This window comes from Sylvia atricapilla, chromosome 2, assembly GCF_009819655.1.
Source record: "Sylvia atricapilla isolate bSylAtr1 chromosome 2, bSylAtr1.pri, whole genome shotgun sequence".
NCBI lineage: Eukaryota > Metazoa > Chordata > Aves > Passeriformes > Sylviidae > Sylvia > Sylvia atricapilla.
The window spans coordinates 26,426,357-26,448,114 of NC_089141.1; the positions used below are offsets into that span (position 1 = coordinate 26,426,357).

General features: G+C 44.6%; 2 protein-coding genes across 2 annotated transcripts; both read right to left on the bottom strand.

Moving 5' to 3' along the window:
• Positions 1-7,390: 7,390 nt before the first annotated feature.
• LOC136373927 (epidermal differentiation-specific protein-like) lies at positions 7,391-8,615 on the bottom strand. The gene is made up of 2 exons (XM_066338999.1): positions 8,540-8,615; positions 7,391-8,021 (listed from the first exon to the last, which is right to left on the bottom strand). The coding sequence occupies exon 2, from the start codon at positions 7,966-7,968 to the stop codon at positions 7,438-7,440; it is 531 nt and encodes a 176-aa protein (XP_066195096.1). The 5' UTR covers positions 7,969-8,021; positions 8,540-8,615; the 3' UTR covers positions 7,391-7,437.
• Positions 8,616-15,265: 6,650 nt separating this feature from the next.
• On the bottom strand, positions 15,266-17,651 carry LOC136373919 (epidermal differentiation-specific protein-like). The gene is made up of 2 exons (XM_066338988.1): positions 17,529-17,651; positions 15,266-16,049 (listed from the first exon to the last, which is right to left on the bottom strand). The coding sequence occupies exon 2, from the start codon at positions 15,994-15,996 to the stop codon at positions 15,466-15,468; it is 531 nt and encodes a 176-aa protein (XP_066195085.1). The 5' UTR covers positions 15,997-16,049; positions 17,529-17,651; the 3' UTR covers positions 15,266-15,465.
• Between the last annotated feature and the right edge of the window lie 4,107 nt (positions 17,652-21,758).

A 21,758-nucleotide genomic window follows, 5' to 3' on the forward strand; every position in this document is an offset into this window, starting at 1 on the left:
CACTGGTGCCAGTGGGGACCCTTCAGGGCCACCATTCATTACTGGTTTCCATTGATCCTGACAAGGCTGTTCGTGTGTGTGGCTAGCAATTCCGTATCTCAAACTACTGCCTGCAATTTTCACTTCTGTGTTGGTTTTTGTAGGCACATGAAGGACAGGGGGGTGATTGGAGACAGTCAGCAGAGCTCCAGCAAAGCCTCCACCTCCTGATCTGCAGGATCAGAGCAGTCTGGGGGAGCAGCCCTGCTGAGGAGGAACTGGGGACAGTGCTGGATGAAAACCTGGCCATGGGCCAGCCCTGTGAGCTTGCAGCCTGGAAAGCCAACCCTATCGTGGGCTGCCAAAGGTGTGGTCAGCAGTGTAGCAGCTCAAGCAGATGGTAAGTGGCTGCTGCCTTCCCAAAAGCAGCTCCTCAGAAGCCATTTGGGCGGGCCCACAGACAGTCACACTGTCCCCACACACACAGGGTAGGAACAGCACCCCACACCAGCGACGGGAAGGGTCTGCTGTGCAGAATTCCAGTGGAGTTCATGAAGGCCACACGCTGAAGGGCTCAGGGACAACAGGCCCAGGACAAAGGTGGGGCCAGGTTTAAATATGGGGTAAGAGGGGGCAGAGCAGAGCACCAGGAACCCACGGTGTGAGGGTACAGGGGCGGTGTGTGGGAGCGGCAAAGGGCAACAACCTGTAGGGAATATGAGGGCGGATAAGCAGGGATACAAAAACCAATGGGGACACAGGGAAGGGAGAACTTTCCAAACTGGGTAACATATACAGATAACATAGGTAGGTAAGGCCAGTGGGCCAGTGAGAAGGGTGAAATTGGGGTACATTTACAGGATGCTGTGGAGCACTGCAGGGCAAACCTTTTCCCTCACCCCATGTTGTGAGGCTTTCCTGCAGCCTATGGTACATTCTTCCAGAGCATTGCCCTGGAAGCTTCCCTGGTAGGCTCACAGGCCTCCACAATGGTCAGCGGAGGGGATTCTTCCCGTGTGATCCACTATGGTGGTGAAATCCCACCTGGAGTATTGCAGACAGCTCTGCAGATTTTTACTGGGGCCTTTGAAATCTAGAGAAGGGAAATTTCAGTGGCTCATATGGAAGAATTTTTTCAAGATGAGGAGTGGGAGGCACTGACACAGATTGCCCAGAGAAGCTGTGGTTCACCCATCTCTCAAAGGCCAGGCTGGATGGGGCTTGGAGCAACCTGGTCTGGTGGAAGATCTCCCTGCTCATGGCAGGGGCTTGCAAGTAGATGGTGTTCAAGACCTCTCCCAGCCAAAATCATTCTGTGATTCTAGGATGTGCAAATTCAGCAGCACAGTCAACCTTGCCATGGTTTCAGGTCCCAGTCTCTCACTTTCATATTCCTCTTTTTACATCTGCAGGGCCTCTTTTGCAACACTTTTAAATTTGGAATATCAGCACAAGGAATCTATATAGCTCCAAGTACCAGCAAAATCCTGTGCTTGCCAAGGGTGACTGCAGAGGAAATCTACCCTACTGTGTAGGGCTGTGTGGACAGAAGTCTCTGCTAAAGCTTAAGCATTTTTACAGCTAAGGCTGAATGGTTTATGGTTCTGCCATTAAAGGATAGAAGAATATTGTCTTTCTAGCTGCTCCTTAGGCATGTAGTGGATAATGCCTGAATGTTGTGAAGCACAATGGCAAAACAACACATACACAACAAAGAAGTCAAGACTATGGAGTGGTTTCATTCAATGGGGGAAAAATAAAAATGCAAGAACATCTTTGTTGATGTAATTTCTTTGTTTCTGGCACTGTGACCTGAAGATTCTTGCAGTGTCTCTTAGGGTGTAACATGTAAGCATTCAGTTCATCATTTTTCTTTTCTTGATAGTAGAAACTGCCTGGAAATTGGTGCTTTGGGCATATTTCTCCTTCGCATAAGTGAAAGATAAAGAAGGCCAAAGCAGTGAGTTAGGATTAACCTGGCAAAACCAGGTAAAGGGATTTATTTGTCTCCAGGGATATCAGAGCCTGGCTATCTTTAACTTCAGGCAAGTTTACTATACTTATAAAAGTCAATAACTACTCTAGCTGCAGTGTCTCAGAAAGTGTAGAAAACATTTGCTGAAGGTGGGAGGAAGGGAGGGAGGGACACGGAGATTTCTGTCACTTGCATTTATTCTAATTATTCCTTGTCTTTTTACTCATCCGATAAAAAAGAAAGTAATAACTTTAATTCAAAATTTTAAAGAAAGCCCTACAAATACCTGTTTGATTGGTGTGCTATGCATTGCTCCAGCTCTCTCCTGTTCTCTGCCTTAGTTTTTTCAGATTTTTTTTTTCCTTTCCATGGCAGTTGTAAACATAACCCTTCAGTCAAGATGAGCAAGGTCCTGGTGAAATCATGAAGGACTTGCTCTGAGCTCAAGATTTAACTGGAAACCTGGGAAAAGTCAAGAAACTCTTTGGATAGTCAGGTAGCTCATTTCCCATATCTGGAGGTAGGAAACACATGGTATAGAGAAGCCTATTCTTACAAGAGGAAGATAAGAGATCTCCAGAACTCCAAAGGATAAAAAGGGAATTTGCCAAGCCTAATTCCAAAGACCTGGGACTGTCTTAGAGTCTCTTCTCCTGGAGAGGGAGTTGCTTGGCCAACCCTTGCCCTTCCTCTGTTGCACTAACACCCCATGAGCTGAGGACAGTTCTGTCTGTGTGTCTGTCTGTGGCTGCCATGCCCAGCTGAAGCTGGGTTACCTGTGGTGAGACTCGCTGCCTCTCTCAGCTCCCTGTGCCTTCCTGCAGCCTCTCTTCTCCTATTCCCACCCACCAGCACAGCCGTGGCCACTTTCTCAGCATCTCCTGTCCCCTCAGCCCCCTGCAGGACGTATTTTCACAGCAGTACAGGAGCAAACCTTCCTGTCCCACACTGCTTTCTCTGCCCTGGCTTCAAAACCAGCATGGGACAATATCTTCCCATTCTCCATCCTGATGTGAGCAGCAGTTTGAAGTAGAAACCCCTCAAGGTTCCTTCCATCCTAAATGCTTCTAGAAGTCCATCCACTCTGCTTGGAATGTCACAGGCACAGCTGCCCCTGCAGCAGAGAGGAGTGCAATCCTACAGAACACCAAAGGAAAGGTTTGAGGAGGGATGTGGATGAGAATGTGTCAGAAACTTTTCATTTGCTCATGTACATTTTTGTTTCTCTAGTCAAAGACAGAATCTAAACAACTGTAGAAGCGTCAAGCCCAAAAAATCTAGGAAGGGATTTCTGAAATTTTTTCAGTGATAATAGGATGGAGTAAAGGTGGAGAAAGACTTTGACCCTTCAGTATGGGCAATTACATTTGACAAGAGAGCAGGTGAGAGCCTGTGGAGGAATGGGGAAGAAAACCAGAGGCTGGGGCAATGGAATTTATAAATGTCCAACAAGTAATCCCCAAGTTCTTGTTCACATGACTTGATGGTGACACTTCTTCATTGAAGTTTAACAATGGATGAAATCAACCAGAAATGACAAAGGCTTTATGTCTTCCTTCGATTTCCTGACAGAAAGATTGATTGTGGAAGGGACCTCCCTAGTCCAAGGCCTTCTTCACAGCAGAGCTACCTCCAAACATGCCCAGGTTACACATGACCATCTTCAAGAGATTTCTGAACAACTGCAAGGGTGGAGATTCCCCGGGCTCTCTGGCCTTTCTGCCAGTGCTGAACAATCCTGGGCATGAATTTTTGCTTCCTTATTTTATGTCTGACTTTCCTAGGTTTCCATTTAAGCCTTTTTCCAGCTGTCCTTTTGCTGAGCCCCTCTGAGAACACTCAGCTTTGCCTTCTCCAGGCTGAACGAGACCAGGTGCCTGAGACTCTCCTGGTTCATGGGATGCTCCAGTGCTATCCAGTGGCCTCTATGGGGCTCTCACCGATTTGTTCACATTTAACTTTGAACAGGGCATCTGAAACAGATGCAATATTCCAGGTGTGGCCTCTGCTGGGAGGAGATGGGAATCACCTCTTCCCTTCCCCTGCTCCTGCAGTTCTCCTGCTGTGCAGTATGCAAGTGCCCTCCAATTTCTTATCCAGCAACAGAAAGGAGTGAGAAAGAAGCCATTCTGACACGACTAAAATGAATTTCTCAGTGGTTGCATATATTAAATGCTGTCATGTTTCTGGTAGGGAAAACCCTTTGTGGAAAGAGTGACTGCAACAGCTACTATTCAGAATGAGTAGAGAGAAGGAGTAAGTTGGGTTGAAAACAACCAAAACAGGAGAATCCTTTGCTCACAGACTACAGGAAAGTTGGGGTTAGGTGATCACACCTAACAGATTCTTTTCTGTTTCCCCAGACCTTGCTCCAAAGAGCTGAGATGTGTGAGTCAAGTGAGTCAGCTCTGTGAGTGTGAGAGGGCAAGTGGCTGAAATCATTAGACAAGCAAGGATGGCCAAGCAAGCTCTGTGTGGAGAGAAGCACGAGGGAACTTTGATGAATGAAACACCAGATCACCTCTGCAACTTCACCTCCTAACAGAATCAGTTTGCAGTCTTGTTGTGCTTTTCTTGGTTTGGCAGCAAACTGCTCTCCTGACTGGCAAACCTATAGGGAAATTTTGCCTAGAAGTTCAATCCCTGATGAGACAGGCCAAAGAAAGTCAAGAGATGGGGCAGACCTTTTGGATCTCAAATGCTTCCAACAATTAATTATTCGGCGCAGTTTAACTAGTAACAGAGCTGCTGTGAGCAAACAGAAATATGATAGCTTTTCTATTTGGGGGAGGCAGGGAAATATGTTATGAGAGGCTGAAGCTGCTCTTTTCTCTGATCCTTTCAGCATGGCTCAGAAAGTACCTTTTGCAGAAAGATTTTCTTTCCCTGATAGACAGGAATTCTGAAAGGAGCATGGGTCAGGAATGAAATTGTGGATACAGCCCCTGTGATGTGTCTTAGGCATGATTCTTATTCTAAATGGGTCAGAAATCCAGAAGACATTGGTGACACGTGTATGTGTGTTGTGGGAGGGAGGTGCATGTGTGTTTTTCCTGGGATTCTCTGTAGAAAGAGGAAGGGGAGGAGAGTTATTTTTGCAAATGACTAGCCAATGAATTTGTTGTGAGCATGGACACCTCTAATATGGGATTGTCAGCTGGGAGCCTTTGTTTATCACAAGATTCCTCAAGAACAATAGAGGTCAGGTAACACTGGCATTTGCCAGTCTTGATCCTTAAGTCATGAGCTTGAGTGATGCTGTGAGCCAGGAGGATTATGAGATCATAAGGAAATTCAGGGTGAAAGTGGTTCTTTGACTGCCATTGGGTCCTGTCTGCTGCTAAATAAGGACAGAGACCCTAGGGTAACTCCAACCTTGCAGTTGTTCACAAATCTCTTGAAGATGGCCATGTGTAACCTGGTCATGTTTGGAGGTAGCTGTGCTGTGAAGGCGGCCTTGGACTAGGGAGGTTCCTTCCACAGTCAGTCTTTCTGTCAGGAAATCTAAGGAAGATATAATGTCTTTGTCACTTTCTGCCAAATTTCATTCTTTGTTCACTTTCAGTGAAAAACTTCATCATCAAGTCATGTGTACAATAACTTCGGGATTACTTGTTGGACACTTATAAATTCCATTGTCCCTACATCAGACTTCGTTCCCAATTCAGCAACAGCTCTGATCTGCTCTGTTGTCAAATGTAATCCCTTCCACTGAAGGGTTAAAGACCTTCTCCACCTTCGCTTCCCCTTCTTATTACTGAAAACTTAGGAGAATCCTTTGCTATAAAAATAAGTTTGCACTAGGAAATGCAACGTTCCTGAAATCACTCCATCCACATCCCTCCTCAAACCTTTCCTTTGGTGTTCTGTAGGATTGCACTCCTCTCTGCTGCAGGGGCAGCTGTGCCTGTGACATTCCAAGCAGAGTGGATGGACTCCTAGAAGCATTTAGGATGGAAGGAACCTTGAGGGGTTTCTACTTCAAACTGCTGCTCACATCAGGATGGAGAATGGGAAGATATTGTCCCATGCTGGTTTTGAAGCCAGGGCAGAGAAAGCAGTGTGGGACAGGAAGGTTTGCTCCTGTACTGCTGTAAAAGTATGTTCTGCAGGGGGCTGAGGGGGCAGGAGATGCTGGGAAAGTGGCCACGGCTGTGCTGGTGGGTGGGAATAGGAGAAGAGAGGCTGCAGGAAGGCACGGGGAGCTGAGAGAGGCAGCGAGTCTCACCACAGGTAACCCAGCTTCAGCTGGGCATGGCAGCCACAGACAGACACACAGACAGCCCTGTGTCTCCTCAGGGACCATCCAAAGGGACCTTGGCAAGCTTCAGCAGTGGTGCCAGGGGCACCCTGTGAGGTTCCAAAAGGCCAAGTGCAGCTCCTGTCTGAGCAGCCCAGCCACCAGGGCAAGGAAATTGTGCCAGGCAGGAGGTCGGCACAGAGGGAGATAAACCCTGCAGTGCAGAGCTGCCATGGGACAGCTGTGACAATCCACAGCTCAGGGCGTGCAGCTCTCACTGGGCAGGGATGGAGGAGGGCTGGGACTCTGCACTTCCAGGTAAATTTGTGGGTGTCTTACCAGTTCCTGAAATACCATGTCATTCCTCCTCCCTTCTCAAGACACTACATGTTTAAAAAACCAAACTGGTTTTACCATTAGGATTACAGAATTCAAATTTTGAAAACATTCTGTTTATTATATGGTTAAGGGCAGTAGAAGACTATATCATCACTACTATCACTGCCTTGAGATACATCCAAGCATGTGATATCTAGGTACAATCTGCAGGAGAGAGTTTGGTCAGGATCAGCAACAATCTACATGCTGACCAAGACTTTTTGAGTCAAGCCTGAACCCACTGTTACTGACTGGTGAAACCAGAAGGAGACAAAATTCCCCAGGAAACAAAATGTTTGCATGGACCATTCTCTGGATACACAGATACATCTCACAATGAAAGAGCGATATTTATCTACACTAAGGATGCACAAAACAGACTCACCACTGATTGCAAAAGATTCTTTAATGGCACCAACACAAGATGGATTACAGTCAATGGAAGAGGCCACAGAATCACAAGGGCATTGCAAAGCAAACTACAAAGGAAGTGGTGCTGGTTCTCTACTAACATTTTCTCCTTCACTTAGCAACAGAAACAACATGCAATGCTTCTACATTCCGAAGCCCAGGACTCTGGAATGCCACCTGAGGGTACAATAGGTTTCACACATCTGGCACGTCTCTTAGCTTAGACACTCTTTCATATGATCCAGCATGATGATTCTTGCATTTGTGGGGTGAGAGAAGAGTGCAGGGCAGGATAGAGAAGTACAGATCTGCAGTGCAGCAAAGCAGAGAGCTCTAACATTCAGGAGTCTTGTGACACTGGGGGGAAAGGCAACACAAGCAGCAGAGGCAGAGAACAAGGTCTCAGATTTCTTGCCCAGGCTGTTTCTTTTCTCAGCGCTACAGGATTTGCATTTTAACAGCCACAGCCAGGGCGAAGGGGACGCAGGAAGGAAAGCTTGTCATTGAAATCGATTGCCTTGTAATTGGGAAGGTGTTCATGCTTTCGTGCGATGTATTGAAATCCACTTCCATCACTGTGCTCACACAGCAGCCAGGCACCTCTCTGGACTTTGTGGGAAGACATGATGTCATTGTCATGTCCTGCACCCAGGATGGTTGCTTCTCTTATTATTCTGCTCTTCCCTCGATAATCAACATGTTCGTAGAGAGTGATCTGGGGATTGTGCAGATCATCTGTGATCACCTGCAGAGAACTGATCTTGTCATTCATATCATTACCAACAAAGTTATATTCTCCCTCCTCAAATACCAGAAATCGGCCTCCATAATTGACATGCTCATAAGCCACCCAAGGCTGGCCAATTACTTTCACTGAGGAGACAATATCATTCCAATCTTCATCTTTTAGATTGGAAATGTTAGTGGTGAACTCTTTGGACAAGCCCTGGAAGTTGGCATGCTCATAAATGATGATTTTCCCCATCTCAGTAGGACTTCTGGAGGGCAGATTTGTTTCTATAGGAGCTGGATGAGAGCCTGCACAAAAGGAAAACAGAAAAAAAGCAATGCTTGTAAGAAGACTTTATCCTCCAGACACAAAATGATGGGAAGCATTGTGAAGAAAAGGAAAAGTAGAACATGTTTGGCAGAGGAAAAACAGAAATGGAAAGGAGTGAGGCCATGACATAGAATTTTCAATTTTGAGGGAAAACAAAGTGAGATATGTATCCACAGCTACCCTGTTCGAGTTAGATGTGTCTGTTGGGTCAGGTGTATGGCCAAGAGTAAGTTGTAAAATACTCTCATATTCATCCCTCACAATTGTGTATCACTGGCCCCCTCCACCCTCTCCCTTGCTCAGGTTTGTTTGTCCTGCAGCAGCCTCCCCTCCTCCCCTAAAGATGGGTTCAGTCTGTGCACATGCACACAGCAGAACCCTCCCGTCTGTGCTGCAGCTCTCACCCCAACACTAAAGCCTCCTTCCCTTCCCCTGCATTTCCCAGCAGCTGCCCAAGAAAGCCTTCCAGTTCTCCTGTACCAAGTGTGTCTCTTACCTTGATGTCAGCTGCAGGTCTGGGGAGAGCTAAGGGCAATTCCTCCAGTGCAGGGCTGCAGTTTGGGAAGGGCATCTCACCTCTGTGCATTTATAGCTTGCACAGAAGGGAAAGTGTGAAACACCAAATTCTGAGGAACTGGGAGTGGTCACTGTAAAGCTCAAGGAAAAAATACTTTAAATATTTTTTCTTGGTTTCAATGTCCTAGAACCAGACATCTCATAACTCTGGTTCAATAGTCCATTGAAGTGTGAGTGACTTGATAACCTTAGATCTTGACTTCATGTTTTTCCTTCTTCAGAAGTCATCTGAACCACAGTTATGGGAACACATTAATTGGAACAATCCCCACTCCTTTGGCCGCTTCTCGTCAGACCTGTGCTTCATATCCTTGAACAGCTCATTTCCCTTCTCCAGACTCACTCCAGCCTCTCCGTGTCTTTCTTGCAGTGAGAGGCCAGAGCTGGACACAGCACTCGAGGTGCAGCCTCACCAGTGCTGAGTACCAGGGGACAATGCCAGCCCTGCTCCTGCTGGACACACCATTGCTGATACTGGCCAGTATTCCATTGGCCTTCTTGGCCACCTGGGCACAGCTGGCTCATGCTCAGCTGCGTGGCTCATGTCTACCACCTGTGGGGTTTTTGTGACCCCAGGGCAGGACTCGGCCCTCAGCTGTGTTGAACTTCATACTGCTGGCCTCAGCCCACTGATCCCTCTGCAGAGCCTTCTCACCCTCCAGCACACAGCATTCACACCTGGGTTAGTGTTTCATACAAACTGACTAAGGGGGAAGATCCAAGGAGGGGCTACCACATCTTCTCTAGACAGCCTTTTCCAGTGCCTCTTCACCCTTACAGTGAAGAATTTCTTCCTAATATCTAGCCTAAACCTATTCCATTTCAGCTTGAAAGGCCAGAGTAAAAAGTCGCTCTTTGCCTCTCTTATAATTCCCTTTATGTTTTGAAATGCTGCAATAAGGTGTCCCAGAAGCATTGTCTTCTCTAGGCTGAACAACTCCAAGTATCTCTGCTCTTCTATGTAGTAGGTTCTCCAGCCCTCTGACCATTTTCACAGCCCACCTCTACACCTGCTGTAACATGCCTGTGTCTCTCTTGTTCAGGAAACCTCACAGTTGCATGCAGTACTCCAGGTAGAGTCCCACCACAGCAGATTAGAAGGGAATAATCATCTCCCTCATCCTGCAAACTACACTTTATGCAGCCCAGGATACAGTTGGCTATCTAGGTGGCAAATGTCAGGTCATGTCCAGTTTTTAATCCATTGGTGTTCTCAGTTCGTTCTCCATAGGGCTGCCCTCAGCCCATTCATTTCTCAGCCTACACTGCTCCTGGTGACTGCTCTGACATCCAGTTGCAGTGTCTTGCACTTGGCCTTGCTGAAATTTATGGGGTTCACATCAGGCCATTTCTCAAGCTTCTCAAGGTCCTTCTTAACAGTCCCTTCCTTCCAGTGCCACAATGCACCACTCAGCTTGGTGTCATCTGCAGACTTGCTGAGAGTGCACCTGAAGCCATGTCTGTGACTGTTGTATTTCTCTGGGGAATGGTTTTTTCCCCAGGGCCCCTGGAGCTTGCAACCCTATAGTTTGACCCTTCCTTCCTTTCTGGACCTAATTGGCTGAGTTCCAGCCATCCTCCCTGGCAGGAGCCTTGATAAGGTCCTGCTCTTCCTCTTCTCGTTCTCTTACTTCCTGGGGTCCTCTCTTACCTCCTGGGGCCTTCTCTTACCTCCTGGGGCCTTCTCTTGCCTCCTGGGGCCCTGCCTCCTACCCTCTGGGCCCTTGCCTCTTGGCCCTCCTGCCTTCGCCTCCCCGTATGGAATAAACGTCTTGGATCAACCCTGGGGGTAAGAGCCTCTTTTGGAATCTTTTGCCCTGGTCCCCTCGAAGCATTTCCCCCAAAGCCTCCCAAGAAACAGAGCTAGCCCCGGGGGGCTGCGGGGGAGTGCTTCATGTGACATCAAGGAAGATATTTAATAGCACTGGTGGCAGTAAGGACCTTTGGGGGGTCACCATTTGTTCATGGTTTCCATTAATGCTGATAAGGTTTATCACTGTGTGCATGACAGCACAGGCATTTAGGTGCCAGCAGCATAGCACTACTGCTCCAAGAGATGGCACTTCCTCAAGGGAGAGGAGAGATCTATAAAGATTTCTTATCTTTTATCAGACTATTCATCTATTCACGTAACCATTGTCTTGCTCAGTTAGAGTGATTCAGCAAGGAAGTGTGCTAACAATTAAGTAACTCAAACTGCTTCCTGCTTTTTATCTTTCTGCGATTGTATTTGTAGACACATGAAAGACAGGGAAGTGATTTGAGACAGCCAGCACAACTTCAGCAAGGTCCAGTCCAAATAACCTATTGGCTTTGTACAATGGAGTGACTACTTCAGTGGGGAAGCGCTGCAGATGTCATCCACCTGGATTTCTGAAAGGCCTTGGACATGGTTCCCCCTAACTTCTTTCTTTCTAAATTGGAAAGATAGATTCGATGGGGAGACTGTTCAGTGGACTGGGTTTTGGGACCATGACAAAAAACAAGTTCACTCTAAGGAGGGGAATTCCTTATAGGAAGATCCAGCTGCACACTTTTCACTGTGTCACATTTATTTTCCTGATGACCTCTACAGAACTCTGAAGGAAAGTCTCTCATTGCTGCTTTTGTCAGCAACATGCTTTGATTTTTTTGAGATTTGGTTTACAAGGATGGAGAATCTCATTTAAGCTTTGCTGTAGTACTGCTCTGATTAACACAGAGTCAATAAGGCATTGCCAAGAGAACACAGCAGTGTAAGGGGGAGGAATACTCTTAAAAAGAAAACCAAGAAAAAATTAAAGGAAGCATCAGCAACTGAATTGAAAGTGAGGAAGCTCTGTTGTTGGGTGAAGGGAAGATGTGTTTGAAGATGCATATGGAGAAAAAAAATAAGTTGCTTCAGCAGTGCTTCCCACAATGGCTTTTCAGTGTTGGATACATCAAAAGATGCTGTAAATTCATGCTGTGGGAATCCCAGTACCAGATGAAATGAGTAGGGAAGAAAGCCACAGTAATAACTTGCTAGCTTGCAAAGAGAAAGTTTGAGAATTCTGTACTTGGGAAAGAGCTTGAGTTTCCCCAAGTGAATGTTAAATCATCTAGCAAAAAAACCATAGATTAAGGCTTGTGCAGCAGAATATCCTGTCTGCTGGTTTCCCTCCACTCCTCTGATGGTGGGCTGCGTGGGTGATGGAGCTGCACTGCAGGTAAAGAGTCACAGTGGCTCTTGCACAAAGCTGATCCAAAGGAGCTGCACCAGAGCCCTGAAACACGGAAACAAAGGTATCATAAAGAAATAACCTAAGTGGTTAATGTGTAACATCATCTCTTCCTGGGCATGCAAGATCTGACTCTAAGCCCACATTTTATATTCTGTTTACCCAAACACGCCTGAACCTGTTCTGAGGATATTTCTGATCAGGCCAAGAAAAGTTGAGACTGTGTATGTATGACCCCTCTGTTACAGCCAGGGTGTCTAAGCCTTCTTATCTAGACACCTCCTTTTGGAATGCCACTTGTTATAAGCCTTCCTTATCCTGCATTCTATTCAAATGTCTGTTTGCACTGTGGATTAATAATCCTCTCTGTGAAGGTTTTTTCCTGACTGTTGATTTTGCAAGCAGTTGTTTTACTCTTTTTAAGAGCATGTGTAGTTTAGCAGGGTTTGGGAACTTTAGATACAGTTTATTCCTGAGTTGGCAGGCAGAGGTACCAATGCTTTAGTCTTTACTGGGAAAGAGTATTGCACAGTGTGGTTTTATAGGGATAAACAACATGTGAGAAGTACAGCAGGGAATGCCACGGTTGGTGATGTATCCTTCTGAGAGGCCTCCTAAAATCTGCCATGAGGGTGAGCGGTGAGGATGACCAGAGAACATGATTCCAAGGGTACTGCTGTCTGAGCAGTGTAGAAATTGCCAGCTGGTCTGCACTGCACTGCACCCCAAGGACAACTAGACCACCTCCTCACAACCCCTCAAATCCCCTCTCCAGTGACCAGGGGAGACAGAGCCAGACAGGAATGTCAACTGATTAAAATCAGAGTAACAGCAGCTTTGGGAGTTAATGTAATATTTTTTTGCCCAAGAGAAACAGAGGGAAAACTCAGAGATATCTCCTTCAGAGACCTCCTGTCAGTAAAGAACTTTTCAGTAACATATGCCAAGAAAATAAGAGAATATTTTCTTTCCTCTCTAAGAAATGGTGTTTTTCAAAAAGGAAATATCACTAAGTGTATTTCCTAGGAAATACAGTTAGAGACAACCAAAATAACCTCTCTGCTGTTAACAGTGATTATGTAACATCATTTTCACTTAAAGGGGTCTCTCAGATATGACCAAGGCACTTCAATAAGACTTCTAAAATCATTTCTTCCACAAGCTGTTTTGGGCAGAAGGTGACATTTGCCAGTTAACTTGCTACTATAAAACACATGTTCTAGAGTCAGGAGAATGCCAGATGCTCTTGGAATTGAATTTGGAAATCTCATTTAGATGAACAGAACAAGGAAACCTGAAGCTGGCTGAAAAGCAGTAAGAAGTGCCCCAAAACACATGGATTCTGAGCTATCCTCATTGCATCTGCCCACCTGAGTCAAGCAGAGGAGCACGAGTGGCTGACACATCAGCACAGCCTGCAGTGTTTATTTCAGAGTGGGACAAAGCCCAGCAAATTATAGGAGAGCATGTTTTGGGGTTTATGTGTGGATTATTTTCTGCAATCAGAGTGCTGATCCTATCCTTCATCTTTCACCAGCAAAGCTGTGTTCTCCCTCCTCAAGCACTAGAGTAACTGGCCTGTACACTTTGGGTGTTCATAAGCCAATGGAAATGGAAATAACTTTACTCTTTGTGTTCTAGCCACAAACTTGTAGTTGTCCCAGTTGCCTGCCTATGTGGACTGACACACCAGGGCTTCTGCAAGAACACTGGGCAGAAAATAAAGGCCAAGTAGAATGTAACCTCCACTCCATGCCAACAAACAAGAAGGAAGAACTAGTGGCAATGGATGTGGAGGAGGCTGAGGCACTCAGTGTGTTCCTTGCCTCAGTCTTCACTGGGAGTCAGGTTTCCCATGTCTCTGGAGTGGCTGAAGCCACAGGTAGCCACTGGGGGAGCAAAGTCCCTCCCACTGCAAGTGAAGAACAGGTTCGAGACCACTTGATTAAGCTGAATAGACACAAGTCAATGGGACTGGATGACATATGCATCCCAGGGTCCAGAGGGAAATGGCTGGTGTTGTTGCTAAGCCACCCTCCATCATATTTGAAAAGTCATGGCCTTCAGGTGAAATCCTTGGTGAATGGAAGAAGAGGAACATCACTCTTCTTTTTAAAAAGGGGAGAAAGGGAGATCTGGGGAAGCACAGACAGTGACCCTCACCTCTATGCCTGTGAAGATCATGGATCTGATCCCCATGGAAGAAATAGTAAGGCACATGCAAGACAAGAAGATGATCCAAGACAGCCATGGCTTTACTAAAGGGCAGATTATGCCTGACCAATCTGGTGGCCATCTGTGACAGAGGGGTTACAGCCATCAACAAGGGGAAACCAACCAATGTCATTACATATATCAACTTCCCTAAGAACTTTGACATGGTCCCATGTGGCATCCTTATCTCCAAACTGAGATACACAGGTTTGAAGGATGGACTATTTGGGAAATAGCCACACAGCCAGAGAGTTATGGTCCATGGCTCTATGTCCAGAAGGAGACCAGTGAGAACTGGTGTCCATCAGGGCTCTGTTCTGGGAGCAGTGCTTTTTAAGATCTTTATCAATGACGCTCCAGCAAGTTTGCAGATGACACAAAGCTGAGGGGTGCAGCTGACACAACAAAAGGATGGGACCTGGACAAACTTGGGAAGTGATTCCATACTTAGCTCATGAAGTTCAACAAGCCCAAGTGCAAGGTGCTGCACCTGGGTCAGGGCAATCCCAGACATGAGCACAGACTGGGAAATGGTCATGGGGTGGGTGCACCTCTCCTATGAGGACAGGCTGAGAAATCTGAGATTGTTCATCTCAAAGAAGAGAAGGCTCCAGGGAGGCCTCATTGCAGCCTTCCAGCTCTTGAAGGGGGCTTATAAGAAAGAGCAGGAGCAGCTTTTTAAGTGGACAGCTAGTAATAGGATGAGGATGGAATGTTATTGAATTAAAAGAGCAGAGATTTAGATTAGGTGGTATGAAAAAGTTCTTTACTGTGAAGGTGATGAGGGTTGTTTTAGAGAGGTTGTGGATTTCCTGTCCCTGCAAGTATTCATGGCCAGGTTGGATGGGACTTTGAGCAAACTGGTCTAGTGGAAGATGTCACTGTCTGTGGCAGGAGGGTTGGAATGAGATGATCTTTAAGGCACCTCCCAACCACAAACTTCATAGGATTCTAGGATTCTGTTATCAAGGCCTTTAGGTACAGTAGTTCATGGGATAGTTAAATATGGGCTACAGGTGAGAGTTGGCCAGCATCACAGCAATAATCAAAATGCTTACCAAGCTCTTTAGTCTGGTTGCAATGTTTCCAACCAGTGAAACCAGAAGGAGATAAAATTCTACCGGAGAGATCCATGAAAAATGTTTGCAAGTGACTGCACAAAATGTTCTCTGGATACACATGAAAGCGAAACGTTTACCTACACTAAACAGTGCATAAAACAAACCCACCACTGATTGCAAAAAATTCTTTATTGGCACCAGCACAAAATGGTTTACAGACAATGGCAGAAGCCATTTGTGGGGCAGGAGAGTTCTCATGTTCAGTGGTCCTATGACAATGTGGGGAAAGGCAACACAAGCAGAGGCACAGAAAAATGTCTCAAATTTCTTGCTGGGGCTGCATCTTCTCCCAGCGCTGCAGGATTTACATTCTAATGGACAAGGCCAGGACGAAGGGGACGCAGGAAGGAAAGTTTGTCATTGAACTTGATTGCCTTGTAATTTGGAAGGTGCTCATGTTCTCGTGCAATGTACTGAAATCCACTTCCATCACTGTTTGCACACAGCAGCCAGGCACCGCTCTGGACTTTATGTGAAGATGTGCTGTCATTGGCATGTCCCCCAGCAAGATTTGTTGCTTCTCTTACTATTTTGCTCCTCCCTTGATAATCAGCATGTTCATAGAGAGTGATCTGGGGGTGGTGCAGATTTTCAGTGATCACCTGCAGAGAGCTGATCTTATCATTCATCTTTTTACCAACATAGTCATGATCTCCCTCCTCAAGTACCAGTAAGTTTCCCTTATAGTCTGCATGCTGATAAGCCACCCAAGGCTGGCCAATTACTCTCACTGAGGAGATACAATCATTCCAATCTACATCTTTGAGATTGGCAATGTTGGTGTGGAATTCTTTGAACAGACCCTGGAAGTTGGCATGCTCAAAAACGATGATTTTTCCCATCTCAGGAGGGCTTCTGGGAGTTGGATTTTCTGCTGTAGGAGTTGGATGGCAGCCTGTAGAAAATAAAAACAGAAAACAAGCAATGCTTGTAAGATGCCTTTACACACCAGACATGAAATGCTGGAAACCAGAGGGGACAAAAGGTAAAAAGGAATTGTAAAACAATTTTAGCAGAAGATAAAAATAACAGCAGCTGTAAAAGACTGAGGACATGACATAGAAATTTCAATTTGGATGGAAAAAAAGTAAAATGAGATTTGTACATCACAACAGCCCAGTTTCATTTAATATGTACACATGAGAGGGACACCTGAGCATTTTGTTTAAGATCTTATTAGTATACCCTAAGTAATAACAAAATAAAATATAGAACTAGTGATAAATCTTTCCTTTGATAATTGATAGTAATTGAGAAATATTTTGGAAACTGGCACTCATTGTTTGGAGTAAGTTTCACAAGCCACATAGAATGCAATATAAAAGTAGTGAGACATGCAACTAATTTCTAAAAGAAAGTGAATTTTTTACTTAAAATAGGTGGGAAAACCCTATCTTTTTAAGGGCAGAAATGAACTTTAAAGTCACTGAAACGTTTTATTTCTCTTTTTATATGGAATTTTACTGAAATCAAGAGATTCCTTCTCTTGACCTACACCAAGAAGCAACCAAGTTGTAAGCATCAGCTCTTTAACTCAGGCTAAATTTCAGGTTTTAAATGTTTCTTCCTAATACTACTACCAATACACGTATCTAATTTCCCAGTCATCTGAGTTCAGTTAAAATGCCGCAAGTGTTTATTAGTAGTAACAGCTGCAGGAATAGTAATGAGCAGTCAGTTATGATAACAGCTTCCTCTCTAAATCATATAACAGTTATTGAAGCAAAGATTTACATTTCAGGGCAAATAAGTGGGGCCAAAAAAGCCATTTCTCTACCTGATTCTGAAAAGAGATGGGAAAAGACAGATATGCCCAGTAAGATTAAAAGCCACAGTAATATTGCAAGACATGTGCATTATAATTTAAAAACCTGAATCATTTAAACCTCGCTTTTTTTTAAAAAAAAGTATTATTATTAAAAACATATATTTTTTCATAGTTTAAAAGCATATATGGAAGCTGAGGGGATATGAACTCAGACTCACTGACTGATTAAGCACTATAATTACTTAATCATTATAATTACTTTCTACCTGTAGAAAAGGTATGAATAATTACCCATTTAATTTTGCTGATACAACATAAAGATCCCATGTCCAAGATAAATTTGTAGAATATTTTCATTTTCACCTCTGGCAATTGTGTATCACTGGCCCCCTCCACCCTCTCCCTTGCTCAGGTTTGTTTGTCCTGCAGCAGCCATCTCCTCCTCCCCTAAAGATGGGTTCAGTCTGTGCACATGCACACAGCAGAACCCTCCCGTCTGTGCTGCAGCTCTCACCCCAACACTAAAGCCTCCTTCCCTTCCCCTGCATTTCCCAGCAGCTGCCCAAGAAAGCCTTCCACTTCTCCTGTACCAAGTGTGCCTCTTACCTTGATGTCAGCTGCAGGTCTGGGGAGAGCTGAGGGCAATTCCTCCAGTGCAGGGCTGCACTTTGGGAAGGGTGTCTCACCTTCGAGCATTTATAGCTTGAACAGGAGTCTTGTGCAACACCCAGTCAACAAAACTATGAAATAGTCAATAAGTGAACAAAAGTCATTAACTATTTTAATTAAAATTTGATCTTTCTACAACCAGACATGTTATTGCTTTCGGTCAAAAGTCTCTTGAAGCATAAGCCCTTGATAATAGCTTAGAACTTTGGTTCTTGTTTGTCCTTCTCCTCCAGAAGCAGATGAATTACAGTAATAAAAACATATCAAAGTACTTGGTGACTCACAGGTTGTAGAATTTTTCTGCCTGTTGCAGTATACATTATCTTTACCTCTGAAGCACGTATGATAAACAATGTTAATTTTCCAAAGGGCTTTGTTGGGAGATGTCCTCTTGACAGAGGTGGCATTTAGGTAGGGTTTTATTAAATTCTCTTCCTCTTTCTCACCTGCGGAGCCATTTGAGCAGCTACAAGGTGGCAGAGCTGCTAAACCAGGGTCAGGAAGCCCTGGCAGAGCTGCAGTGGCAATATTTGTTTCTTTTTTTCTCATTGCAGGTTCACTCTGTAGTATATTTTCAGACAGGTTCATTGGCTATCATGCCAGAAAGCTGTTCTGCAGCAGGAGAAAGCAACAGGATCTTCATTAGTTCACTTGAGGCACCCTTGCTCTGTCAGGTAGGAAGTAACTGGAGAAGATGGGCAACTGGGAAGGGAGATCATCCCTGCAAAACAAGCAGCCTGTACACCAGATCCACCCAAATCCTCGTGCTGTATCTCTTTCACTGGTGCTTGGCTGAGCCTAGGGCATGCCAGATCACAAAAATAAGGCAGCATTGAAATACTTGAGGCTTTGGGATTTTTTCCATTTGGTCAATTGTTTTGCTGCTCTGCAGAGGCTGGAAGGAGAGCAACTGAAATTTGTAAATTGAAATACTGGAGTTTTGAATAGAAACAGGCACTCACAGCAACAGGTAGATGAGAAGACCCTTTTCTGAATGAGGAAATCCCACCTTGAGGACACATTTTTGTGTGTTGCAGTGACCTCAGCTATAGTTCAGTGCTGGGAAAGCTCCATTCCACTCCTGAACCATTGCATCCACTGTCTCGTAAAGAGAAGGGAGGGAGAACGAGCACAACAGTGTGAGGAATGCTTGAAAGGGGGACTAAAGCAGCTTAGAATAGGATGGATTTGCACTGACACTGAACAACATTCATTCCTCTTAGCTTGCTAATATGTTTTAGTCATTAAATTATTTAGTTGTGTTTCTAAATAAAAAATAAATAAATAAAATAATGTGCAATGACATAATTAATCATGAACTAAACATGCCCATTTTTCTCAGCACCTGCAGACTCAGAAAGCACCTTTGGCCAAATGTATGAGCCACGAAAACATCAGAAAGACCAAATCTGAGTATCAAAACTATGGTACAGAGTGATGCAGGCAACAGTGAACTCCTAAGTCATCCCTGCAGAGCACCAAAGCCAGCAGAGGGGCTTTTCATGGCTTCGAGGAAAATCAAAAGGCAATGCATGATGCAATGATATATGATGGAATCCTTTACCATGTTTTTTGTGCTACTACAAAAACATGGTAAAAGGTCTCTGTACAAATGCTCCAGGTTCACAGGAATAAATGAGTACCTGGTTCTCATTGACCAACTGTCCTAGTGTTATTGGATTGAAAACTAAATGGATTTTAATGTCATTAATCTCACTTACATGGTGCTTTATGCACAAGGAAGTAAGTCACTGAAAAAAACAACACCACAGGGTGGGGTTGGGTGGTAGATACCGGAAATATTTATGGAGTTTTCTTTGTGGGTGGGTTTGTTTGCTTTTTTCCCTTATGGATCACAGAATGGTTTGGGTTTGAAAGGGGCCTTAAAGATCATTCCAACCCCACTGGCATGGGCAGGGACACCTTCTACTAGACCAGGGGCTCAAAGTCCCATCCAACCTGGCCTTGACCTATTCCAGGAATAGGGAGTTTCTAACTCCTCATAGCAATCTGTTTCTGTGCCTTACTACCCTCACAGTAAATAATTGTTCCTAATATCTAAATTAAAGCTGCCCTCTCCCAGCTTGAAGTTATTCCCCCTTGTCCTCCTACTGTGTGCCCTTGTCAAAAAGTCCCTCTCCAGCTCTCTTTTAGCCCCTTTGGGTACTAGAAGGCTACAAGAAGGTCACCCCAAAGCCTTCTCCAGGCTGAACAACCACAACTCTCAATCTTTCCTCACAGGAGAGGTGCTCTAACCCTCTGATCACCTTCCTGTCTCTCCTCTGAACTCATTCCAGCTGGTCCATGGCCTGAGACTTGTGCTGAGGTGCCCAGAACTGGACACAACATTTCAGGTGGAGCAAATTTTGGGGGAACAATGTTTCCCAAAATTAGTCTTATGCTCCTCCTGCAGAAACAGCAGTATCTCAAAATCTGAAAAAGAAAGTGTGTGACACAAGTGAAAAGATAAGAGCAGGAGGATAAACCCCTCTTCCTCTATTGCCCTCAGCAGATGATAAGCAACAGAAGAAGCAAAATGAATGATGATATGCAGATTCTTTGAAAATGTGCAGTTATGCAAAAAACACTCCATCAAGGGAAGAATGAAGACTAAAATATCTTCATCTTTTTCATAAAACGGGTTTTCTGGAGGGTTTTATTTATTTATTTAGAGAATATTTACTACTAGATTGCAGGGTGATAAACCATTTCACTTAAAGCTGTGGATGTCACATATGCACCCACTTCACAGTTCTGGAAAAGATAAAATGGTAGAAAAATCTAATTAACAACAAATTCCTTCACCCACCAGATCCTGTTGTGCTCCTATCCTGCTCTATCAATGTGGATACTTTAGTTTGTATCTCAAAATTCATCTATTTTTTTCTCCTTACTTTAAAACAAGGATTTTTTAAAAAAGAAGATTAAGAAATCAATAAAATCACACACAAAGCATACCCCCCCCTCAGTTTCTGTTTGCTATTTTTGTCTGACAGTTTTGGACTCAAGGCAGCAGAATACTGGTTCTTTTATTTTGGAGGAGGTTTGTGGTTGGAGAGGGTGGCTTTTTGGGTTTTACTCACTTAGCAGTTGTTAGTGCTGGTAAAGTAATTCTTCATCACAAAAGTAAAGTTTCTTTCCCACTTGTCACTCTCCAACTTCAAGCAAAACAGCCCCCAAAAGTGCAACGTAGGAATGTGCCACTGGACCACACTGAACAGCCTACATGCTAATAAACGCATTCACTACCCCTTCAGGGGAAAAAAAAGGCACTTTTTTGCCTAGCATGTACCTCACACTCCCCTTTTTCTGCTTTCCTCTATTTGCTGCACTTTCCAATTGCTGCTCTTCAGTACAGCAAACTGAACACCACTTTTCAGCAAAAAGAGAGATGATGGAATCCTATTGGATGACTGCTGCATATTCAGTCACAACACTGGGAGTAAGCTCCAAAGAAATTGTGCTGCAAAGAGAGGGACAGCAAATAGAGACTGATAAAAGCCTTGTAAGTCGCACTTGACAACACACAAACGTCAGAAAGCAAAGTGAAGAACTTTCCTAACTATTATTTCCTTTCCCAAGTCTCCTCTTCCCTGATGACGGAAAAGGCAACAGGTTGTCTCTGAATAATTGCTATCTCAAAATGTCAGAAACCCAGCTGGGTTGGTTTGGGGTTTTTTAAATAAATGTACAAATGGTACATTTATTTAAATAAATAAATATACTAATTAGCTATTTGTACATAAATAAATGTACAAATGGTTTTCCATGGAATAGTTGCTAAGCTGGACAAAGACCCGTGCTCAGCAGTGGGGAGAAGTGAGGGGAAGGCATCACAGACCCTCAAAATCTTCCCAGCACCACACTTTGCATTTACAGCTGCACGTTTAGAAAATTCATCGAGCGTTTTGTTCCTTTCGTGTTTAGTTAGCGAGCCGCGCTCCTAACCCCTTTAGTGTCGTCATCCAAGCACGTAGGACATGGATCTGCCCTCGATTGAACACTAGGTGTCACTTCTGCTTCAGAAACACGACAGAGCATTGGAAACGCTTCAGAAAAAACCCAGCCCACCTGGCATCAGATTTTTCAGGGCATCTCTGCACCTACAAATCTTGCTAAAGTCGTGGACACGTACAGAGTTTTAAAAATTTACATTTCTCAAACTAA

Coding starts and splice junctions, on each gene's coding strand:
- LOC136373919 (XM_066338988.1), bottom strand. CDS start 15,996: ATGGGAAAAATCATCGTTTTTGAGCATGCCAACTTCCAGGGTCTGTTC.
- LOC136373927 (XM_066338999.1), bottom strand. CDS start 7,968: ATGGGGAAAATCATCATTTATGAGCATGCCAACTTCCAGGGCTTGTCC.